At 37.4% G+C, this 22,060-nt stretch overlaps 2 protein-coding genes across 3 annotated transcripts; one reads left to right on the top strand and one right to left on the bottom strand.

The window, feature by feature from the left end:
• LOC18782763 (zinc finger CCCH domain-containing protein 14) lies at positions 2,079 to 4,251 on the bottom strand. Of its 2 annotated transcripts, none has more exons than XM_020559060.1 (2): positions 2,822 to 4,251; positions 2,079 to 2,704 (listed from the first exon to the last, which is right to left on the bottom strand). In XM_020559060.1, exons 1-2 carry the CDS (start codon positions 3,473 to 3,475, stop codon positions 2,426 to 2,428), a joined length of 933 nt encoding a protein of 310 aa, XP_020414649.1. In that variant the 5' UTR covers positions 3,476 to 4,251; the 3' UTR covers positions 2,079 to 2,425. The 2 variants fall into 2 exon arrangements, with proteins under 2 accessions (XP_020414649.1, XP_007216918.1); XM_007216856.2 differs by having other exon boundaries at positions 2,079 to 2,707; positions 2,822 to 4,249.
• LOC18783425 (putative pectinesterase 63) lies at positions 14,076 to 16,037 on the top strand. Its single transcript, XM_007216054.2, has 4 exons — positions 14,076 to 15,018; positions 15,130 to 15,336; positions 15,522 to 15,763; positions 15,863 to 16,037. Exons 1-4 carry the CDS (start codon positions 14,515 to 14,517, stop codon positions 16,035 to 16,037), a joined length of 1,128 nt encoding a protein of 375 aa, XP_007216116.1. The 5' UTR covers positions 14,076 to 14,514.

Genomic DNA, 22,060 nt, shown 5'->3' with positions numbered 1-22,060 from the left:
CATTGGATGGTACAGCCACGTGGGGTACCCGAAACATATAAAAATTTCTCTTCACAATATGTACATGTACATTATGATCTTCTCATCTAAATAGAAATTGTTCTTTATTGTCTTTCTAACTGGACGTTGAGCAATAGAAAAAATAAAAATTGCAAAACTTTTGAGAGATATAAATATAGATGGTTCGTAGTAACAGTTTGGAAAATATAAATTTAGATGTCAAACTCCTTATATGAACTCCCATTTTATACAATGTATACGAATATGATTATAATCAAACATTCACAATTATATCCAGTGTTTTGGCCAAAAACTTTGGAATCATATCCCCCTCTTCAAAGCATTGTGACTCTTCAAAGACTTCCAAATCATATTCTATGAAGTCTTACTCATCTCCACTTGTCTTCTTCAATTAACCATTGCTCATCTTCTCTTGTCTTCTTTCAATCATGTGTTGAACCCTTGTTCATCTATATTTATATCACTTTCTTGGATTCCCTCATTTTCACATATCTTTTCCACAAGGGGAAATCAAGAAGACCCTAGATTAGTAGCAATCATATTTTTATAATAATTATAATTATACATACCTTAGATAGGTAGGATTTCTAGGAGTACTATATATAGGAGATGAGCCACTATTCTGTATACCTGAACACCATCCAATTCCTACACATTCATACCCATAGCCGAAATACCTCTAGGAGAACAAGAAAAGAGTTTGCACAACCTTGGCATTCTACTTGAAGAATTCGGTGCCTTCCATGTCTTCATCAATCATCATGTTTCTCAATAAGCCATTCATGAACTAATTTCTTTTTACTAGGGCTACGATGTAGCATAGCTATGAATACTTAAATTCTTTGATATTGTTAATTCTATATATCTATGCATACGGTTCTTAATGCTTTCAATTAATTGGCCGCTAATTGCATGATTAGAAGAATTAGGTTGCGACTGGAAGGAGATGCCTAATAAATAACTTATTGTAACAAGTACCATAAATTACATAGGCGACTCAGAATATGGTTTGTATAGTCTTTAATATTTTTCATAAACCTTAATGGGTTGTTAACCATCTAAATCCATAACTATAAAGTGGGTTGAGGGTAAAGAATACAACTAATATTACTCGGAAGAGAGTATTTCTAAGGTAAGGGAACATGACTATATCAACTTGTTAGCAAACTTGTCGGCTATGTAATTTATGGTACTTGTTAAAAGAAGCTATTTATTAGGCATCCCCTTGCGGTTTCAACCTAATTATTCCAATCATGCAATTAGTGGTCAATTAATTGAAAGCATTAAGAACAATAACAAACACTCAACATGCATAGATAAACAAAATTAACAATATCAAAGAATTTAAATATTCATAGCTAGGCTACATTGTAGCCTTAGTAAAAAGAAATTAGTTCATGAAAGACTTATTGGGAAACATGATGATTGATGAAGACATGGAAGACACTGAATTCTTCAAGTAGAAAACGACAAGGTTGTGCGAGCTCTATATATATAGTACTCCTAGAAATCCTACCTATCTAAGATATAATTACAATTATTATAAAAATAGGATTCCTACTAATATAGGGTTTTCTTGATTTCTCTTTGCTTGACTTGGTAAGATTTGAACCATCTTGAACTAGGAAATTTGACAACACTCTTTGTAATGAAAGGAATGATTTGGTTTCTTTCCAATTAATCTCCAATCTTCTTCTTCTTACCCCTTTTTAGCTCAATTTCTCCTATTTCAACAAATCCTTCACAATTCTCACAAAACATATTAAAACAAACAGTTTAATCCAAAGATAACGACATTCAAAATCTATGTGATGTTTGTAAAATTCAATCAAACTCAATTAAATTCAATTAAATTTACAATGAGTTCATCTGGCAAGAGATATACAAAAATTGTTTGATATTTCTTCGATATTTTGTTATTGGTTGATATTTCATCAAGAATTTATTTAGATTTGATTGATATTTTGTTAGACAATATTATCAAGGCCTGTATGCGTAAACTGATAACAACATGTACCATCAATCACTCCCCTAACTACATATGAGATGCATGGATAGAGAGAGATGTAGGCTTCCCCATTTTCTGACTTGGATTGAAAGTTGCGTAAAACTTGGTGTATACATATAATATATGTCATCATTGGATGATTAGAAACCCGAGTATTAATGTATATATAGATAATAATCAAATTAATTAAAGAAAATACGAGCAATAAATCAGTAATTGACATTTTTCCCTCTCAGAACCCCGTTACAAAAATTCACATTTTCCTTATTCTTGCTAATTTACGTTGGATTCAGAACATTTTTAGTTCCCAAATCTTTAAACGACTGGTCTATATACAAAAAAAAAAAGGGGGCCAATTTAAACAAAACCCAGTCCCATGTATATATCCATCATCCACTAATCAAAACGAGTCTCTGCTGCCATGGCCAGTTGCAGCCTCTCCTGCTCAGTCAGCGAGTGACGGAAGTGGCAGCGGTGACCGTACGGACACTTGCCGCCAGCTGCAACCATCCGGCAGAGCTGAGTCTTGTAGCGCGGGTGCCTCATCACCGGACGGAGCTCCCTAACGCCGTGAGCAAACTGGCAGTTCTCTCCGTACGGACACGTGCCAGTCTCCTCCCACTTGTTGCACAGCTCCGTCTTCACCATCCCCTGATTGAACACCTTCACTTGGCTCTGCTGCACCCGCACCCACAGTAACAGAACCCGCCCATAAACATAAATTTATCAGACAAAATAAAATAAAATAATAAAACGCCACGTAATAATTTAATTTATTAATTAATTACTCACAGTGGGCGAGCCAGAAAAGAGTTGGCTAGGGACACGTGGCCGAGTCGAGGAGCGGACGGAAATGCTCTTGGGGAGCGCAACCCGGTCTACGACGTCGAACCGGTTTCGCTCGATGACGCTCGTGGGACTGATATCCGAGGCCTCGTCGGAAACGACGCCGTCGCGAGGACCGAGAGATCCGAATCCGAGCCGCCGAAAGTCGTCGAGAAACGACGGCGTGGAAGGACTCTGATACGCGGACGACGAGGAGGATGAGAGGAGGAAGCTCTGGAAGGCGGCCTGCGACGAGAGGAGCTTGACGAGGTCGGAGTTCGCGGACCGGAGATGGGAGTTCTCCAGGCGGAGAGAGTCGAGTTCGTCGGCGAGGTCGCGGAGGTGAGCGCTGCAGAGATCGTAGTGGTCGCGGAGCTCCTGGGACTCGAGGATAAGCTGAGCCTGGGTGAGGCGCTGCGACGTAGCATTGTGATTATGGTGGTGGTCGTCGGAGTTGGAATCGGAGTCCGAGAAGGAGGAGCGAGTGGAGGGAGTGAGGGAGAGGGAGCTCGGGAGTGTGAATTTGGGCGGGAAAATGGAGCGGTACATTGAGGCGAAATCGGAGCCGAAATCTCGGGTCGACGAATCGGGTGAGGTTGGAAAGGCGGCGTTGGTCTCCATATAATAATATTATTATAATACCGAATGCTATAGAAACGAAGGAAACTGAGAGTTGAAAATGGAAGAGGCGCATCAAAACAGTTAGAGGCCATAACAGAATATATATGTTAGTGTTAAGCGTTAGTTGTGCAGTTAGAGAGAGAGAGAGAGAGAGAGAGAGAGAAGGCGTAGGGTTGTTGGTGGTGTTGCAGCAGTTGGTGGAGGAAGGGAATGTTTTGGCGTGGTGTTGAAGTATGTGTGTGTGTGAGGTGCAGAAGAAGATGGAATGGAAATTATCAATGGAAGGTGTGGGTGGATTAAGACATATGTTCGTTGATATAAGTTCTATTTTCTAAGTAAGCTTTTTTTTTTCCTTTTTCCTTTTTTAATAATAATGATACTTGTATTCTTCATGGTTTGCTTCTTTATCACAACTTTAACTAACTCTCTCTCTCTCTTCCTCTCTCTCTCTCTCTCTCTCTCTGGTATGGCCCCTCCTTTTGGTAATTGGCACCATCTCAATCAAATGCACTATGTGTCTATTTAGCTTCCCCTGTAACCAACACCTTGGGTTTCACTCTTTTTCTTCTTTTTTCTTCCTGATGCGGGGGTTTCACTCACTCACACAAAACAAAAGGCATTCTTATTTTATTAATTTAATTTTTGGTTTTTGTTTTAAAAAAATATTTGTTCTCAGTTGTTTATTTCTTAATCAAACTCTCAATTTTATTCCTATAATCCATTTTTAATATATTATTATCCATCAGTATTGTAGGAAAAAAAAAATCATTATTCTGTAAAAATTACATAATCATATGTACTATGTTTCCTTTTTCTTCTAAAATATCAAAACATAGTAGTGATTTTCAAATGTAAACTTTTACTGATGATCAAGAGGAAATTATTCGTACATAAATATTTACATTACCAAAATGACAGTACAAGTACACTTTCATTTTTCTAATGTAAAGATCCGAGTACTAAACACTTCGATTTAATATTGAAATTAAGTAAAGATCATCTCATCCTTGTGAACCTACTCATTAATTAGCTTAAAATAGTAAAAGGTGTAGCACCATGGCTCATACAATCCCACTAAGTACAGACCTTACAAAATGATTATACATAACATCGAGATAGATAACATATAATCAATTATAGCTATTTATGCACGATATATTACTTTTCTCAATGTATCATATTTCTTCGCATCTTAGTGAATCTCATAAGTGGATTACTGGTAACAAATCATAAGTCCTAAAATGAACCAAGATAAGCAACAACATGCTAGAGTCCGTAATACTCAAACATCTATACCTAAATGTTCAACTTCTCAAAACATGTTAAGTATAATTGTGGGAGCAAGTAATCATACACCAATAATAAGATGCCATGTGTACAACAAAGCAATCAAATGGACAAAATTGCCCTTAGCAAAGGGCGAGAGAAGATAAGAAGCATCCAATCAAGCATTAAATGACGATAGTTGAAACTATTGCCCCAAAGTTGGCAAAGGTCGCTTCCTCTGGTAGTTTAAGGCTTCGCCTGAGCCCAAGTTGCCCACATAAGCCTCACAAGGCCCTTCTGATAGACAAAGGCCCATGGACAAGCTAGTCCAATACAAGTCCAAATGCCTGTCGGATCTAAGCCTAGATTAGATAAGGCTTAGGAGATAAGCCCAACACGACTTATCCTTAGGCAACACACCACCAAAAGATCAACCCAAATCTTGGGTATATCCTCATTAACTGCAGTAGCAGTAATTAAGGAGATTACGCTCCACTACTTTGGGTAAATATCTCATACGTCCTAAGTCAAACGGCATATTGATTGGACGTGCACATCAAGGAGTCATGGCATCCACCACTTAGTGTCAAACATGTAGCCTCCAACGGTGGTAAATAAGCCACCAATGGGCCAAATTTAAACCCACCTCCATTTGTGGGAGAAGGCAATTGTTCATTGAACTAAGAAACTCTAACTCTTTCTCTGTTAACAGTGCTAACTTAGGCATAGGAGGCCCTTTGTCTCACATCACACTAGTGTGCTTGAGGACTTACGATTGTTTATCTTTTCTTAGTTTTCAAGGAACAAGAGTTCTTTCTCAAGGCTGATGAATTCATTTCTCACAATAATAGTGCACTATCTGAAGGGACTTAAGCCCACAACCAACTTCCCCAAAACTTGTAACTTACTTGAAGTATCTGTGTCATAAGCCCACTTTGTATAACTTCTCATGACAGGACCCGATCCAAATTCCGCTTTGGAATCCGAGCCGAACTCTGTGCGTGTCCTACACCTAGCGGATGTCGGGTATAAATGACATATTTGCCCTTATATACAAACACGATAAAATAACAAGGTTGACTTCTACCGAAAAACTGGCAGAGTTTCCCTTGTAACTGGTTCAATACCAAATCATTTACACCTGCCAAAACAAGTATATATATATATATATACAACCAACTGCCAGCATACATATATATACATTCCAACTGTTCAATTCTCAGTCTAGGGCAAAACATCAGGGCAACTACTAAGAATTTACAAAGGAGTTAATCCTTTACAAAATAAAAATCCTACATCAAAAGAAAGGCGTGGAAGATGGAAAACCGCTTGGTGGTGGATTCCTGTGCACGTCTACTGCTTGGGGACGCAAAACAACAAAAAAGATGAGTGAACCCAAAAACAAAGTTTAGAAAATAACATATGAACATACTAACCCCACGGTAAAAACAGTTATACAAACTAGCTTATTCTCTTTATTTCTGAAATCAATGCATGTATATAATTATACATTTTGAAAACAGTTTAAAACTATCACCTAGGTGTACCCTTATTTCCGTCAATTCCTTATATCCATCAATTCCTTGCATCACCATGGGTGACACATACTCGCAGGTTTCGGTGAAAGTCAATCCGAGCCGCAACACGTAGGATTCAGGGGACTGTAGTTCACCTGATCCGCATTACTCGCTCCACACGAGTTCGAGTACCAAGGAACTCGTGGGGCAACTGTCAAGTATGCTGATTAAACCGAAGGCAACCAATATAATCTGAAGGCAACATTTAATATCTGGGTACAAGGTGGTTTAAGAAAATATAAAGTTTATGAAGCAAAGCTGTTGAATAATTAACTTTCTGTAACCTTTAAAATTATGCTGCCATTTATCTGACAAGTAACTAGAATTTCTTTTCTTATATCCGTTAAAGGGTATTCCACTCGGCAGCATGCAAAATAAAATATTTAAAAGCATAAAACAGCTTATAACTGAAACTGAACTGCTTAAATTCATTTATTAAAACAAAGAGTCCACTCACTGATAGTCCGAGCTCGCTGGACCTCTTGAAGGTCCCTCCTGCGGGTCAACTGGTGCCCGGATGCCTGATTCAATGACCATAATATTCTATTAATACAATATAGTAGTAAATGAAAAACCCTGACCCCCGGCTCCTAAAAGTACGTGGGTCAATTTAAATTTATCCTTATGCCCATAAAAGCTTTCTTTCCACGTGGGATAGTTTAGCGGTATTTTGGGACTCAAAAAGCGCTAAAGTCCCAAAAAGATCAATCCGGGACCCCACGGGTCCATGACCTCACAATATGATCCTGAAGCCGCTAGAAGGTCCAATATATCTAGGACACATGTCTCGAGGGTATTGGTGTCGATCAGACAGTTGGATTGATGACGATCGTGTAATCGCATAATTTCTAAACCCTAACCCTAGGATTCGCGATTTCGGAGTATCCGGGACTCCGATTCACGATCCGTCGAATCCTACACGTTTTTGAAATTATCTAGAGTAACATATCTGAAAAAGATTACGATCCAACGGTTCAACAGTATTGAACTCGGAAATCGCACAATATGGAAAATCCGTTCGAGGCACAAACGGTATCCAAATTGAGATCCGCCACTGCAGTGCTCATGACAACCTAAGGATCGCATCAACACACAGTGCCACTGCACTACCCTTGCCCACGCGCCGCCGCACGCGCCGGCAGCGATGGGTGTCCAAAGCGATTACGCACCACGGCTCCAAACTCCTACTCTAGGTATAACACCATATTTGGAACCACTTTGGTTCTTGGATCTACCCCAAAAACTGACCGAAAGTGGCCAAACACGGAGGCTGAAAATCGGCCGAGTTCCAATTTGAAAACTGAGCTATCTACCGTCAAAATCGATGCAAACCTTCCCAACCATTAGCTAGAGCATGGAAAATAGGTAGAAATTCATACCTTACTCGACAAATTTAGAGAAGAATTGAGGAAGAACGAACGAACAGTTTGAAGTTTCGAAAAAAATCACCGGATTTCTGCAAATTCCGGCGACACCAGCAGTGGAGTGGAGCGGCCGAGGGCTGAGACTTGTAAAGGAGGATGAGCTGGTTCTTTTGGGACTGGTGCCGACGAAGATGACGGCCGGACGTGGTGGTGGCGAGGAGAAAAGCAATTGGCTGTGTTAGGGGGAGGCATGTTTGTGCGACGAGAGAGAGAGAGAGAGAGAGAGAGGGAGAGAGAGAGAGAGAGAGAGAGAGAGAGAAACTGAGGGAGGAGAGAGAATGAGGGTTTTTAAAATTCTGATTTTTTTTCAGATTACCATTTTGCTCCTTGTAATATTTTAACCGTATTTTCTTCGTTAAAGCTCCGATTCGAGCTCACTTCGTGTCTATGATTTCATTTCGTCGTGCTCTACGTAACGGTGTATGTGGAATTGTCAAATTTCTTTTCGGTCAAAAAGTCAACTTTTCGTTAATAAATTATTCCAATGGCAAAATTGTCTTTCCTCATAATAACTTACTAATTAAATATGAATTTTAGGTTTGGGTCATTACATCTCAAGACATAGATCATATAGTGCATAGTTGTGATACATAAGCATACAAATTGCAGCAAATGTGTAACCATAAGTTTGTAAGCACGTAACTAAGATTTCAACAAAAAATTTGTCTAAGCAAATAAAATTTATATTTCATGTAGATAGGGAGTATTTTTGCTCACCACTTAAACCCAATGTGTACCTTCACCACCCTTCTTATAACTTGACACATGTCCGTACCTGTAACCATAGTTAACTCTTTAATTTTAAATATTTGAAGTATTTAAAATTAAAAAAATTAAATAACATTTTAAAAAAACAAAAAACTTTTTCATTCTCTCTCCCTCCTTCCCGACGAGACCCACCCCCACCCCACAACCAGCCACCCAACCCTAGTCACCACATTCCCCTACAGCAACCCCAACCACTTCCAGACCTTGTTCAACCTCAACCATGCAACCCACCACTACCACCACCCACACCGACAAGATCCGATTGGGGTTCGTCAGTGACTCCGTGACTGGAGCCGTTGGAAGTGAACCATCCATCGGGAGACTCGATTTGACTGAATTCAGAGCATCCACGAACCACTGGTGCTCCGACTTGGTCTCATTGGAGCCGAAGCTAACGGGATGGTTGTTGCTTAGAAGAAAGAGGAAGAGCCTGAACCTTGCGGGCTTAGCGGAAGCTCGGTAGTGCCGACCTTACTTGATCATCATGTGGTCGAGGTCCTTGTCGTTGGTGATGGAGATGAGGGCGTCGAGATCTTTGTCAGAGAGCTGGTAAGTAGACGACGTCGTTCGGGGTGTCGCAGAGGGAGGCGTGCTTGGAGGCGAAAGCGGAGAGTCTTGATGTTGCGATCTACGGCGAGGATTTTGGTGTCATCGCTGAACGTATGCGAGCTGGTGGTCATGCGGGTAGGGCTGTTTGGGGTGGGCCTCGTCGGGAAGAGAGAGAGCGAAAGAAAAAGAGTTTTTAATGTTATTTAATTATTATTTTACTTTATTTTTAAATTTTAAACACTTAAAAATTTAAAATTAAAGAATTAACTATGGTTACAAGCATATAGATAGGTGTTAAGTTATAAGAGCATCTCCAAGGGAGATGTCAAATATCAAACATCAAATTTAAATTTGATGGCTGATGTGGCAATTTGACATCTTACACAGCTTTACATTCCACCCGATATGTCAAATTAAATTATTATTTTATTAAATTTTAGTGTTGATTTATTTTTAATTAAAAAGAAAAGAAAAAAAATAAAATATTCATTTGACATCTTGCTTTTGGAATGTCAAAAATAACATCTTAACTTCCAGTCTTCATTCTACATCAACTTTGACACATCGGTTGGAGTGATGTGAGATGTTATTTCTAGCCGTTAAATATCTATGTGACACTTTTGACACATCGGTTGGAGATGCTCTAAGAAGGGTGGTGAGCGTATATATTGAGTTAAAGTGATGAGCAAAAATGCTCTCTTATAGATAAAGCAGCTGCAAAATTCAGCAAAGTAGTACTAAGAAATGTTATAGCTATAATACCAACCATACATTAAGAATTATAGCAACTTTACTACTTATTATCTCCTTAATTTAAGACTAATGCAAATTTGGGCCACCTTAGTGACCTAATACAAAAGAAAATTTAAACCCCACAGACCAAGCCGAAAACCAAAATACTCCATTTATGATATCCTTATTAGTAAAGAATTTTATCACTAATACAAGCTACCAAACGAGGAAGAAGGCAAAAGAGGTACTCCAAACTCTATACGCATGTAAAAAAAAAAAAAAAAAAGTTTTGTTTGGTTATGTGTAAGGTGTAAAGTAGATAGTGGACCTGTATTTTGCATGTCTAATTATGTATTCTTTTTTGCTTATTTAAATTTCAAATGGGCTCTTTTAGTTTAAATTGGGTTTGTGAGTGTTTTATTTTATTTTATATAAATAATATCTAATCTAAATTATAAGGAGAGGGATTTAAACTTGGATGCAGAGTGAGGAACACATATGCTCTAGCCAACTTGGCTAAGCCCATGTCTACAGCTTATGAGTGCCTTTTTACTAAAGTCTAATGTTTTCAGGGACGTCTAGGTGAGGAGCTCTTTCGTTTTATCGCATACAATTTTGTTAAAGTCATAAATAAATTTCCTATTTCATATATGTCCATGTTTAGAGCCTGGAAACCAAGACTAGGAAAGTAACGGATTTGTGGAACGGATTTGGAGAAATTCCTTAGAAAGGATCAATTTCAAAACCGCATACTAGACGCAGATTAGGCCTGTTGTTTTTGAAAACCGCCATTCTAGAGTCCTCTTCTTCAGCTATAAAAAGTGACTTGAAAACTAGGTTGGTATGCGCAAAAGCTTTTGTCAATCTCCTTTCTTGATTACATATTAAGTTTTGGGTTCTATATAAATATGAAGGTTTCTCAAGCATGTGAAGGGCAAGATGAAGATGAAGATTGTGGTAGTACTCCATGCGTTGACACGAAGTTCAATAACATCGAATCAATGATTTACCAGAGGTATCTCTATTATCATAACACTTTGCCACCAAATTTTCTTGAATTTGTAGAATATATTTTGAATCTCAACTCAATGATTCTAACTTGATATGGTTGCATGTGAAGAGATAATGAAGACTTGGTATAATTACTAAATTTTTTATTATTCATCATGTAAATTTGCTAGCAGATTGGAATTTCTAAACATTAGGGTTGGGACTATGGGCATGAATTTCCCAACCTTCAAGTAAGGGTCAAGACTAGCAATTTCATATTACTATATTAGGCATTGATATATGTGTACTTTCACTTAGTAACTGACTTGATTATTTGCAAATTTAGTTCTGCTTATATAAATGATCAGTTTTGTGAAACTTTTCATTCTGGCGGTGATGGTTGGAGACATCGTGCTGTTCGTAGAATGGTGAGCAGGCAACTTCATCTTATGTTTTTAGGGGTTAATCATTTTATTAGTCTTTGAATTTAGACCCGATTTGCATTTTAGTCTTCCAATTTTAAAAATGGTTCCCGTGGTCTTTCAACTTCAGTTTCGTTAAGACAAATGGTCCTACCATCAATTTTGTTACCTTTTCTATTAAATGCAGGGGCAAAATGGTATTTTTGTTTCAAAATTGATTAAAATATGAATAAAAAATTAAAAAACCAAACAAATTAAAATTAAACTCTCTCTCTCTCTCTCTCTCTCTCTCTCTCTCTCTCTCTCTCTCTCTCTCCTCCCCTATCCCGATTTCTACTCCCCTCAAACTTGATTGTTCTTTTTCTTTTCTGTTGGTTTTTTATGTGATTTTCTTTTGTTGTTATTTTAAAGATATGATTTTTTATTCATTTTTTTGGTTTTAATATAAAAATATCATTTTGCCCTGCATTTAACAAAAAAAAGTTAACAAAATTGACAGCATGACCATTTGTCCTAACGAAAGTGAAGTTAAAGGACTACGGGAACCATTTTGAAAATTGAGGGACTCAAATTCAAATCGGGTCTAAGTTCAGGGACTAATAAAATGTTAACCCTATATTTTTATTTTGGTCTAATTTTTCATTTTGCATTATGCATATGCTATATGGATCAACAAAGTTTCTATTCATTTGATACCTTGTGCAGCCACTCCATTGTGGATGCATCATGTCATGCCACACATACACGGAACTGGACTATGGAGGTGTGAGTTCCACCGAAGACTTATTGTAAACTAAAGCATCTATTGATTCAGGTGAAGTGATAAGTGGCATAAATTTTTATCTGACTTAGATATTTTGTGTTGCTATGCTACTTAAATTATTTATTTAGTAAAATGATTGGAATGATCGAGCAATATTACTGACTCTAGCTAGTCCTCTACTTTTGCAGCTACCAACCAACGCACAAATCCATTAAAATTATATGATGATGATATACCCATTTTATGTATGTAATGAGACAATTGTTCAATCCCTTTTTCCTAGATCATTTCAACACAAGAGTTGTAGAGCACGCCAAGGGCTAGAGACAATACAGAATACACCAAGAAAGAAACCGTAGGGGCAAACAAAGAAGGACCCCCCAAAAAGAGCACAAATGCCATCTCCTTTGTTCTTAATACATATCCCTCACAGATAAGGCAGCGGGATCAAGAGTGGCCTCTTAGCATGACGAACTTCCCACAGAAGATCATCACAGTAGGAACATTTATCGGATGACAAGCGCACAAACGTTCCAACGAACACATCAGGGAGAACTAGGAGATCCCTCAAGGCTGGTCTCCGTTGCCCTATCAGCAAACTCGTTGATGCAAATTCTACACTCACTACGAGAATCTGTGAGCACAGGGTGTCGCCCGAAAAATTGCTCAAAAACAATAAGGGCTCTATCACCACCTGGATCCCAAGTCCCCATCACAAAAAAACCCGGAGAGATGGGAACATAAATTACAACCAACAACCCTAGCTGCCGAAAATCGTGCCCAACGCCGAGAATCCAAGAACGCACAAGATCCATATGGCCCAAGAAAAAACCTAGACGCCAACCACCTATAAACCCCCAACATGCACCGCCAGCACCTTGCGAAACCTTCCATATCACAACCCTCACCACCAAACCACCGAAAAAACCAACACGAGAGGGACCTGACCAAGAAGACGCCATATATCAACACAAGAACCCTAACTGAACCAGATCTCCACAGAGAAGGAACCACATAAGAAAACGCACTGCGAAAATAGGAGAAGGCATCCATGCAGAGGACCACAACCCAAGTGAGGGAGTCGACTGCATGGAGTGGACGGAAGAGAAGGACAAGAAACCCTAGCCGTTTCTCTTGGCTCTCCTCGTGTAATAGAGAGTGACCTTAAACTCCATATAAACTGCAACTTAGTGTGTGTTTTTATATTACTCTTATTTTGGTATTTTAATATAATTGAAACTACGATGTAATGTACATTTTTATGTTACTTTTATATTGGTACTTTTAAGTTTATAACCCAGAAATGGCAACAAATGTGCATTTTAATATTACTCTTGTATTGGTATTTTTATGTTTATATAATTAAAACTGCAATGCAATTTTTATGTTACTTTTATATTGATATTTTTAGGTTTAGTGACCTTTATATCATTACATATTATTTTACAATTAAATTGACAAGTTAAATGCCACTCCTTTTATGTTTTTTTACAAGAGAAAGTGAATTGATATGTTAGTAATGATACAAAATCAATTGCTAAGAAAACTAAGAAAAAGAAAAGAAAAAAATATGAAAAAAAAAACATGAAATAGCAATACAAAAAAAAGGTAGGAGAATAATAATAAACAATAATTATATAGTGTAGTTTCACTTTTTATTTTTACTTTTTATACTTTAATTAGATAAATTTTAATTCGTGAAAAATTATTTTCTAATTTGATAAGAAAAAATAAAATATTTAAGTTGATGTTGAACAATATAGTATATAAAGAATAAAATCTCATAATACCATGGACGGAAAGCCTAGCTTGGTTGCTCATATGCCTTTTTCTGCAAAGCGGAGGATATGGTTCGAGTCCTCTAAATGGCATATCTCGTATTTTTTAAAATTACTGAAGGTTATTTAGCAATGTGCCACATGGCTGCCACCAAAGGGACGGCGGTGGTTTGCGGCGGAGGCGATGGTTCTTGAGGGCGGGTGCTGGCAGGCGGTGGTCCAAGTGGTGGCCCAAACTTGGGGCACCCTTTTAAATAAAAAAGGTAAAACTGTCTTTTTCGTTATTAATAGAAACAGGCCCAATGAATTTGGGCCTTTTGATTGAGTTTTTGCAAAACAAAATTCAAAACCCAGAACCAAAATTAGTCCTTTATATTATGTGACTTATCTAATTTTTCCTAAGGTATATATGAACTTAGCCTTTTAATTGTATTTATAAAATAAAAAATAAAATAAAAATAGTCTTCACTATAACATATAGAAAAAAAAAAAAGTTAAATTATATGCTTTATTTTACCACGATGTAGGAAAAACATCTAACCGTCTAGCTCATAAGCACCAAAACAAACATACATGCACGTTTTGGTAATTTTGTGCTTTAATTTATTTCCCATTTGGATTGGGGTTGTTTTTCCTTTTGTTAACTAGATTTCCTTATGCTTCCTCGTTGCATTAGGATTTCCAGTTCCTAGAACCAATATATATACTAGGCCTAGCCTAATTAGAATTGTGTATCATTGAAACTCGAGGCAGCTTATCGCAATAACAAGATGGCTGGAAGAACGACATGCATGGTCATGCCTGCAGCTGGGTTTGTAATTATAACAATTCTCCTCGCTGCTAGTACCACCGCCGCCGACGATTCGACACCGATACCTTCTGATGGTTCCCAAGTGGGCAGTTGGTTCGATAACAACGTCAAGCCTTTAGCAGAACGCAAGGGCGCGCTTGACGCCGCCCTTGTGACGGCTGAGGATGGTCCAAAACTTATCAAGGTCATGAAAGATGGAAGTGGAAACTTCAAAACCCTCACGGACGCCATTAATAGCATCCCTGAGAGGAACACCAAGCGTGTGGTTGTGTACATCGGAGGTGGAGTGTACAACGAGAAAATCAATATCCCACAAAATAAACCATTTGTGACGTTGTATGGATCGCCAAAAAATATGCCAACTTTGATGTTTGATGGTACGGCTGAGAAGTATGGGACTGTCTACAGTGGTACATTGATTGTGGAATCTGACTATTTTAGGGCTGCTAACATTATTGTTACGGTACGTAATTATTAATTAATTAATTTGCTTTAGTTAGAGTAATGTTATATTATGCTAATGATGGTAATGTATGTATCACGGTCTCATGGAGCGGTTTAATATAATTTGCAGAATTCGGCGCCAGAGCCGGATGGGATAAGGTCTGGTGCGCAGGCTGTTGCATTGCAGATCTCCGGGGACAAGGCAGCCTTCTACAATTGCAAGTTTATTGGATTTCAGGACACTCTTTATGATTACAAGGGCTTGCATTTCTTCAAGGATTGTTACATTGAAGGCACGGTAGATTTCATCTTCGGAAAAGGAAAATCTCTCTACTTGGTATGTCTTGTAATAATAATGCATCATAGTATCATACAATAATTTCTCTGAGTTTAGATCGTATGCTTGTTTATGTTAATTTTATGCTTTGTAGTGTTTATTTAAAAAAAACATGTTGTTCTAATTAAATTTTCATTTATTAGCTCAAGTTGTGACACTAAATGATATAATATATTTTGGTGCAGAACACTGAGATACATGTCCTAGAGCGGAATATTACGGTGATAACGGCACAACAAAGGGATGCTTTGGAGGATAATGGATTTTCATTTGTGCATTGCAAAATAACTGGCACTACATATGTGAGGAGTACATACTTGGGCAGGGCTTGGGGGAGCAGCCCCACTGTGGTGTTTGCCTACACCGACATGGCCAACGTCGTTCATCCTGAACGATGGAATGACTTTGGCCACCCCGAACGTTCCAAGTAAGTAAGCAATTTTCATTATTTTTCTAAAATGTTTTCTTATTCTGGGATCTATTTTTTTATTATTATTTACATATATATATGTGGTAATTTTTGCAGCAATATGTTCTATGGAGAGTTTCAGAATTCGGGTCCAGGGTCAAACATAAGCGGGCAAGCACGCTACACTAAAAAGCTAAGCGATGTAGAAGCCAAATCCTTCCTCAGCCTTGGCTATATTCAGGGTTCCAAATGGCTTCTTCCTCATCTAAATACAAGATCCAGACATATATAGTATAGTTTAAGAATAGGAAATATATACATACATTTATAGTTCCCTATTTCTTAGGTGAGATTGAGCAAAGAGCGCCGCCAATCCTATACGTACATACAATACATGCACACAAGCAATATGTACATCTCATATACGTATTATGTAGTTAAGTAGTTTGCTGTGAAACTTTCAGTTTATGGTTTGAATTTATAGCCATGGAAATTTTATTTATAAGATGAACATGTTCACATTATTTTACAAGTTGTGAAGTTATTTCTTCATCTAGAATAATCACAAGAATTCTTAATTAATTTGTAAGGTTCTTAGTTAAAATCTACACAATAACTTTCTTTGGGCCAGCCACCAGAAATTAAAAATCTTTTTGGGCAAGAATTAGTTAGTCATTGAATTAAATTAATTAATTTGATCTAACGGTTACGAGATTGTGCCTTATCTGAAGACCCTCATTATAGAATGACTCATACCGAGTAGCTTCCTAGAAAGACCATGTCCATGCAAGGATACTAAAAGCCTTCAACTTTTGGAGTCCACTACGCGTCAATTTTGTCTCTCCTCTTTGTTGCCTTTTTTCTTTTTGGGTCTGATCTGAACACGTCAAATTTGTCCTCGGTTTTCTAGTTTCACATTACTAGTTTCCTTTTAATTTTTCGTTTTAGTCAAGTTGAACTCCCAATGGAGATACTTTTCCACAAACAATTAGACTTTGAGTTTAGCGACCTTTTAGTCAAGTTCTTTTTGTGATATTTACCCAAACAATTAGACAAGGAGTCTCTCGCATTGTTGGTGGGGCAACAGTTGGGTTTACTCCCAAATTTAACCCTCTTCACAATCTATAAAACAGGGTAGTTTTGCCACACAAAAAGCAACAAAGAAAAGAAGAAGCAAAAAAACAACAACAAAAAAAAAAAATCATGAAGGCTGCAGGCTCATTGGGTGTGGTTGTATGCTTGTTCTTGGTGGTGGTTGGTGTTTTGGTTGAGGTGGTTCCAATGGCAGAAGGCGACATGACGCCCAGCCAATGCAAGCAAGAGAAGGACCTTCTTGTAAGTGCATGCAAAAGCGCACAAGAAGAACCCGGGTTTCTCCCCGCTCCTCGGGTTATGTTGTGGAGAGTTTTTCTTTCCGGCTTTATGCTGGGTTTTGTCTATTACTTGCTTTTGCAAGGTTTTGTATCCCTAGTTTTCTCGGGGTTGATTACCATCTTTTTGGGGATAGATTGCTTTTAGATCTCTCTTTTTGGAGATATAGCTTTTAGATTTGGTTGGATCTACAATCATTGGTGCTTTTGGATCGAGTGGGGATTTGGAGATGCTGTGTGTGATATTCATTAGAATGTCCTATTGGATGCTGAGTAGTAACGCCTTCCACTTCGTGGTGTTTCCTGTCCTGAAGTACTGGTTTGCTGCAGGTTTTATGGGTCCTCCTCATTTCTAACTCCAAATGAGGTAGGCTTCAAGTTGTACATTTTTGTACTCACTCTCTTGCAATGTTTGTGCCTGTTTGTTCATGTTTTCTAGATTTTCTGTTTTGCAAAAACCTCCTTTGGGGCTATATTCTTCCTGTATGTATTATGGGTATTTACACTGTTTATCAATGAATTTTATTGTTTAAAAAAAAAGAAAGTATAATGTTAAGTTTTAGCTTCAATATTGACCTTGAAAACATTTTATAAAAAATCAAAATTGGCCTTATTGAACCTAGGAACAAAACAAACAAACAAAAGTGAACCTATAAAATATCCGACCGTACTGTGCTGCCATATACTACAGCCTTACAAAAGAATGCTTCCGTGAGGAGAGGATCCATTAAAGCATTGCAAAAGACAAGTTGTGTTTCTACCTATTGTCATGGCAAAAAGAAATTACTATTTACTTTCATTTTTATTTTATTTTATACTTAAATGATTAATTTGGATAAGATTTTCGGTTGTCACGTGTCAATATTTATTATAAAATTCACATCTCAAATTTTAGATAAAAGTTTTGGATAAGATTCTCTATTGCCACGTGTCGATATTTATTATAAAATTCAAATCCCAGATTTCAGATAAGATTTTCAACCTCTATAAGTGCGCCACATGTCATCTCTGTTGGAAAATTTGGTTTATGAATACTACTTTTTCTGTAAAGCATCACAAAAATATATATTAGAAAATTGTAGTTTACACTTATATATATAATACATAGAATAAATAAAATCAATGAAATTACAGCAAAATACATATCTTTTGGGATGTAGAAGTTGGTCTCCATTGAGACTTGAGTAGAAGAATAATTTTAAGTTGAGGCATGACTGTCCTTAAGAGTAGATTTCGCCCCTCAAAGACAATGTCTCGGTCTAGCAAGGTTGTATTGCTGCCTACTCTCCAGGATAAAATAGCCTATGACCCTCATATGCATACACTCGCAATACTTGGATCGGATGAACAACTCGAATCTTTCCCTTGATAAAAGAAAACAAATTGGAACACAAACTCAAGAATGTAGAGGAGAAAATAATGAAGAAATGTGCCAAAAATCTCCCACCAATGTTTTTCTTTTTTGGTGTATATATAAGCCTACTTACTCCAGTGAATGTTAGGTTATTAACCAAGCAATTAAACCACATTTGCACATTAAGAACAAAACTCAACGCTATTGCTCAAAATAGTAAAATCTGATCCCAACTAAGCAATTAACTCACGCAATAAAGCTTGGGAATCAAAACCTTCAACGACTACTGTAAAACCTAAGGCATTTAACTTATTTAAATGATAAAATAAATTCATACAAAAAGTTAACGTAAATAAACCAATTAAAACCATAAAGGAGATAGCAAAACAGACAACAAATTAATGTCCAATTTATTCAAAACCAATACGAAAGTAGTTTATAATTTTCATTAAATAGAATTAAACCACACATTTAAAATTTCACTTTCAACATAAATTAGATAAATTAATTTTGTATTTTGAAATACTCGCAAAAATTCCAACAATCTCTATTTTCTAAATACCGTGATTAGGCAATGACCAAGTTGGACCCAAGACTCACACAACAAAACATCTTCCATGGTTCTCCACGACCCTCCAGCTTCAATGGAATAGGCCATTTGTATTTTTACACAAATGAAATTTAGTAATAGAAAATTTGGTGTGGAAAGTGAATAATATTGGTACGTATTTATGAAAAAAATTTCATCTCCTTATGCCTTAACAAGTCCATCACCGCATAAATGTTTACATTATCAAGATGGCAGTACAAGTACACTTTCATTTTTATAATGTAAAGATCCGAGTACTAAACACTCCGATCTAATATTGAAATTAAGTAAAGATCATCTCATCCTTGTGAACCTACTCATTAGCTTAAAATAGTAAAAGGTGTAGCATCATGGCTCACACAATCCCACTAAGTACTGACCTTACAAAATGATTATACATAGCATCAAGATAGATAACATATAATCAATTATATCTATTTATGCACGATATATTTCTTTTCTCAATGTATCACATTACTTCGCATCTTAGTGAATCTCATAAGTGGATTACTAGTAACAAATACTAGTAACAAATCATAAGTCCTAAAATATACCAAGATAAGCAACAACATGCTAGAGTTTGTAATACTCAAACATCTATACCTAAAGGTTTGACTCCTCCAAGCATGTTAAGTATAATTGTGGGAGTAAATAATCGTACACCAATAATAAGATGCCACATGTATGACAAAGAAATCAAATGGAACAAATTGCCTTTAGCAAAGGGCGAGAGAAGATAAGAAGCATCCAATCAAGCATTAAATGACGGCAATTGAAATTATTGCCCCAAAGCTGGCACAGGTCGCTTTCTTTGGCAATTTAAGGCTCTGCCTGAGCCCAAGTTGCCCACGTAAGCCTCACAAGGCCCTTCTAATAGTCAAAGGCCCATGGACAAACTAGTCCAATACGTGTCCAGACGCTTGCCTGATTAAGCCTAGATTAGATAAGACTTAGGGGATAAGCCCAACATGACTTATCCTTGGGCAACACGCCACTAAAAGATCAACCCAAATCTTGGGTATATCCTCATTAATTGCAGTAGCAATAATTAAGGACATTATGCTCCACCACTTTGGGTAAATATCTCACACGTCCCAAGTCAAACGGCTAATTGATTGGACATACACATCAAGGAGTCATGGCACCCACCACTTAGTCTCAAACACGTAGCCTCCAAATGACAGTAAATAAGCCACTAATGGGCCAAATTTAAACCCACCTCCATCTGTGGGAGAAGGCAATTGTTCCTTGAACTAAGAAACTCTAACTCTTTCTCTGTTTAATAGTGCTAACTTAGGCATAGGAGACCCTTTATCTCACACCACACCAATGTGCTTGTGGACTTACTATTGTCTCTATTTTCTTAGTTTTCAAGGAACAAGAGTCCTTTCTCAAGGTTGATGAATTCATTCCTCACAATAATAGTGCACTATTTGAAGGGACTTAAGCTGACAACCAACTTCGAAAACTTGTGACTCACTTGAAGTATCTGTGTCATAAGCCCACTTTGTATTACTTCTCAAGACATAGATCATATAGTGTATAGTTGTGATACATAACCATATTAACGGTAACAGATGTGTAACCATAAGTATGTAAGCACATAACTAAGATTTCAACCAAAAATTTGTGTAAGCAAATAAAATTTATATTTCATGTAATTATAGATAGTAAGCATTTTTGCTCACCACTTTAACCCAATCTCCCTTCTTATAAATTGACACATCTCCATACTTGTAACCATAGTTAACTCTTTAATTTTAAATATTTTAAGTATTTAAAATTAAAAAATAAAGTTAAATAATAATTAAATAACATTTATAAAATAAAAAACTCTCTCCTTCTCTCTCCCCTCTTCCCGACTAGACCCACCCTTACCCCACAACTAGCCACCTAACCTTAGCCACCACATTCCCCTGTAGCAACCCCAACCACCTCCTGACCTTGTTCAACCTCAACCACGTACCCCACCACAAGCACCACCCACACCGACAAGATCCGATTGGGGTTCGTCAGCGACACTGTGACCGAAGCCGTTGGAGAAGAATCATCAGGAGAATCAATTTGACCAAATTCAGAGCATCCACGAACTACTGGTGCTCCAACTTGGTCTCGTTGGAGCCGAAGCTAAAGGGAGTGTTGTTGTTGAGAGGGAAGAGGAAGAGCCTGAGCCTTGTGGGCTTAGCGGAAGTGCAATAGAGCCGACTGTACTCGATCATCATGGGGTCGAGGTCTTCGTCATTGATGACGGAGATGAAGGCGTCGAGATCTTCACTTGGGAGCTAGTAAGTAGATGACGTCGTTTGGGGTGTCATAGAGGGAGGCGAGCTTGGAGGCGAAAGTGAAGAGATTGATGTTCCGATCTACGGTGAGGATTTTGGTGTCGCCGCCGGACGTATACGCGTGGGTGTGGTGTGGGCCCCGTCGTGAAGAGGGAGAGTGAAGGAGAGAGAGTTTTTTATGTTATTTAATTATTATTTTACTTTATTTTTTAATTTTAAATACTTAAAAATTTAAAATCAAGGAGTTAACTATGGTTACAAGAATAGACATGTGTCAAGTTATAAGAAGGGTGGTAAGGGTACACATTGGGTTAAAGTGGTGAGCAAAAATACTCCCTTATAGATAAGGCATATGCAAAATTCAGTAAAGAAGTAGTAAGAAATGTATTATAATCATGAAGAAAAATTATAGCGATAAGACCAACCATACATTAAGAATTATAGCAACTTTACTACATATTATCTCCTTAATTTAAGACTAATGCGAATTTGGGCCACCTCAGTGACCTAATACAAAAGAAAATTTAAACCCCACAGATCAAGCCGAAAACCAAAATACTCCATTTATGATAGCCTTATTAGTAAAGAATTTTATCACTAATACTTTTCTTTTGTTTGCATAATACATGCTACCTAACTAAGAAGAAGGCAAAAAAAGTACTCCAAACTCTATACATATGTAAAAAAAAAAATTAGGTTTTGTTTGGTTATGTGTAAGGT

Source organism: Prunus persica, chromosome G3 (assembly GCF_000346465.2).
Source record: "Prunus persica cultivar Lovell chromosome G3, Prunus_persica_NCBIv2, whole genome shotgun sequence".
NCBI lineage: Eukaryota > Viridiplantae > Streptophyta > Magnoliopsida > Rosales > Rosaceae > Prunus > Prunus persica.
The sequence above is the reverse complement of the archived record's forward strand: the minus strand, read 5'-3'. Positions and strand labels throughout refer to the sequence as shown.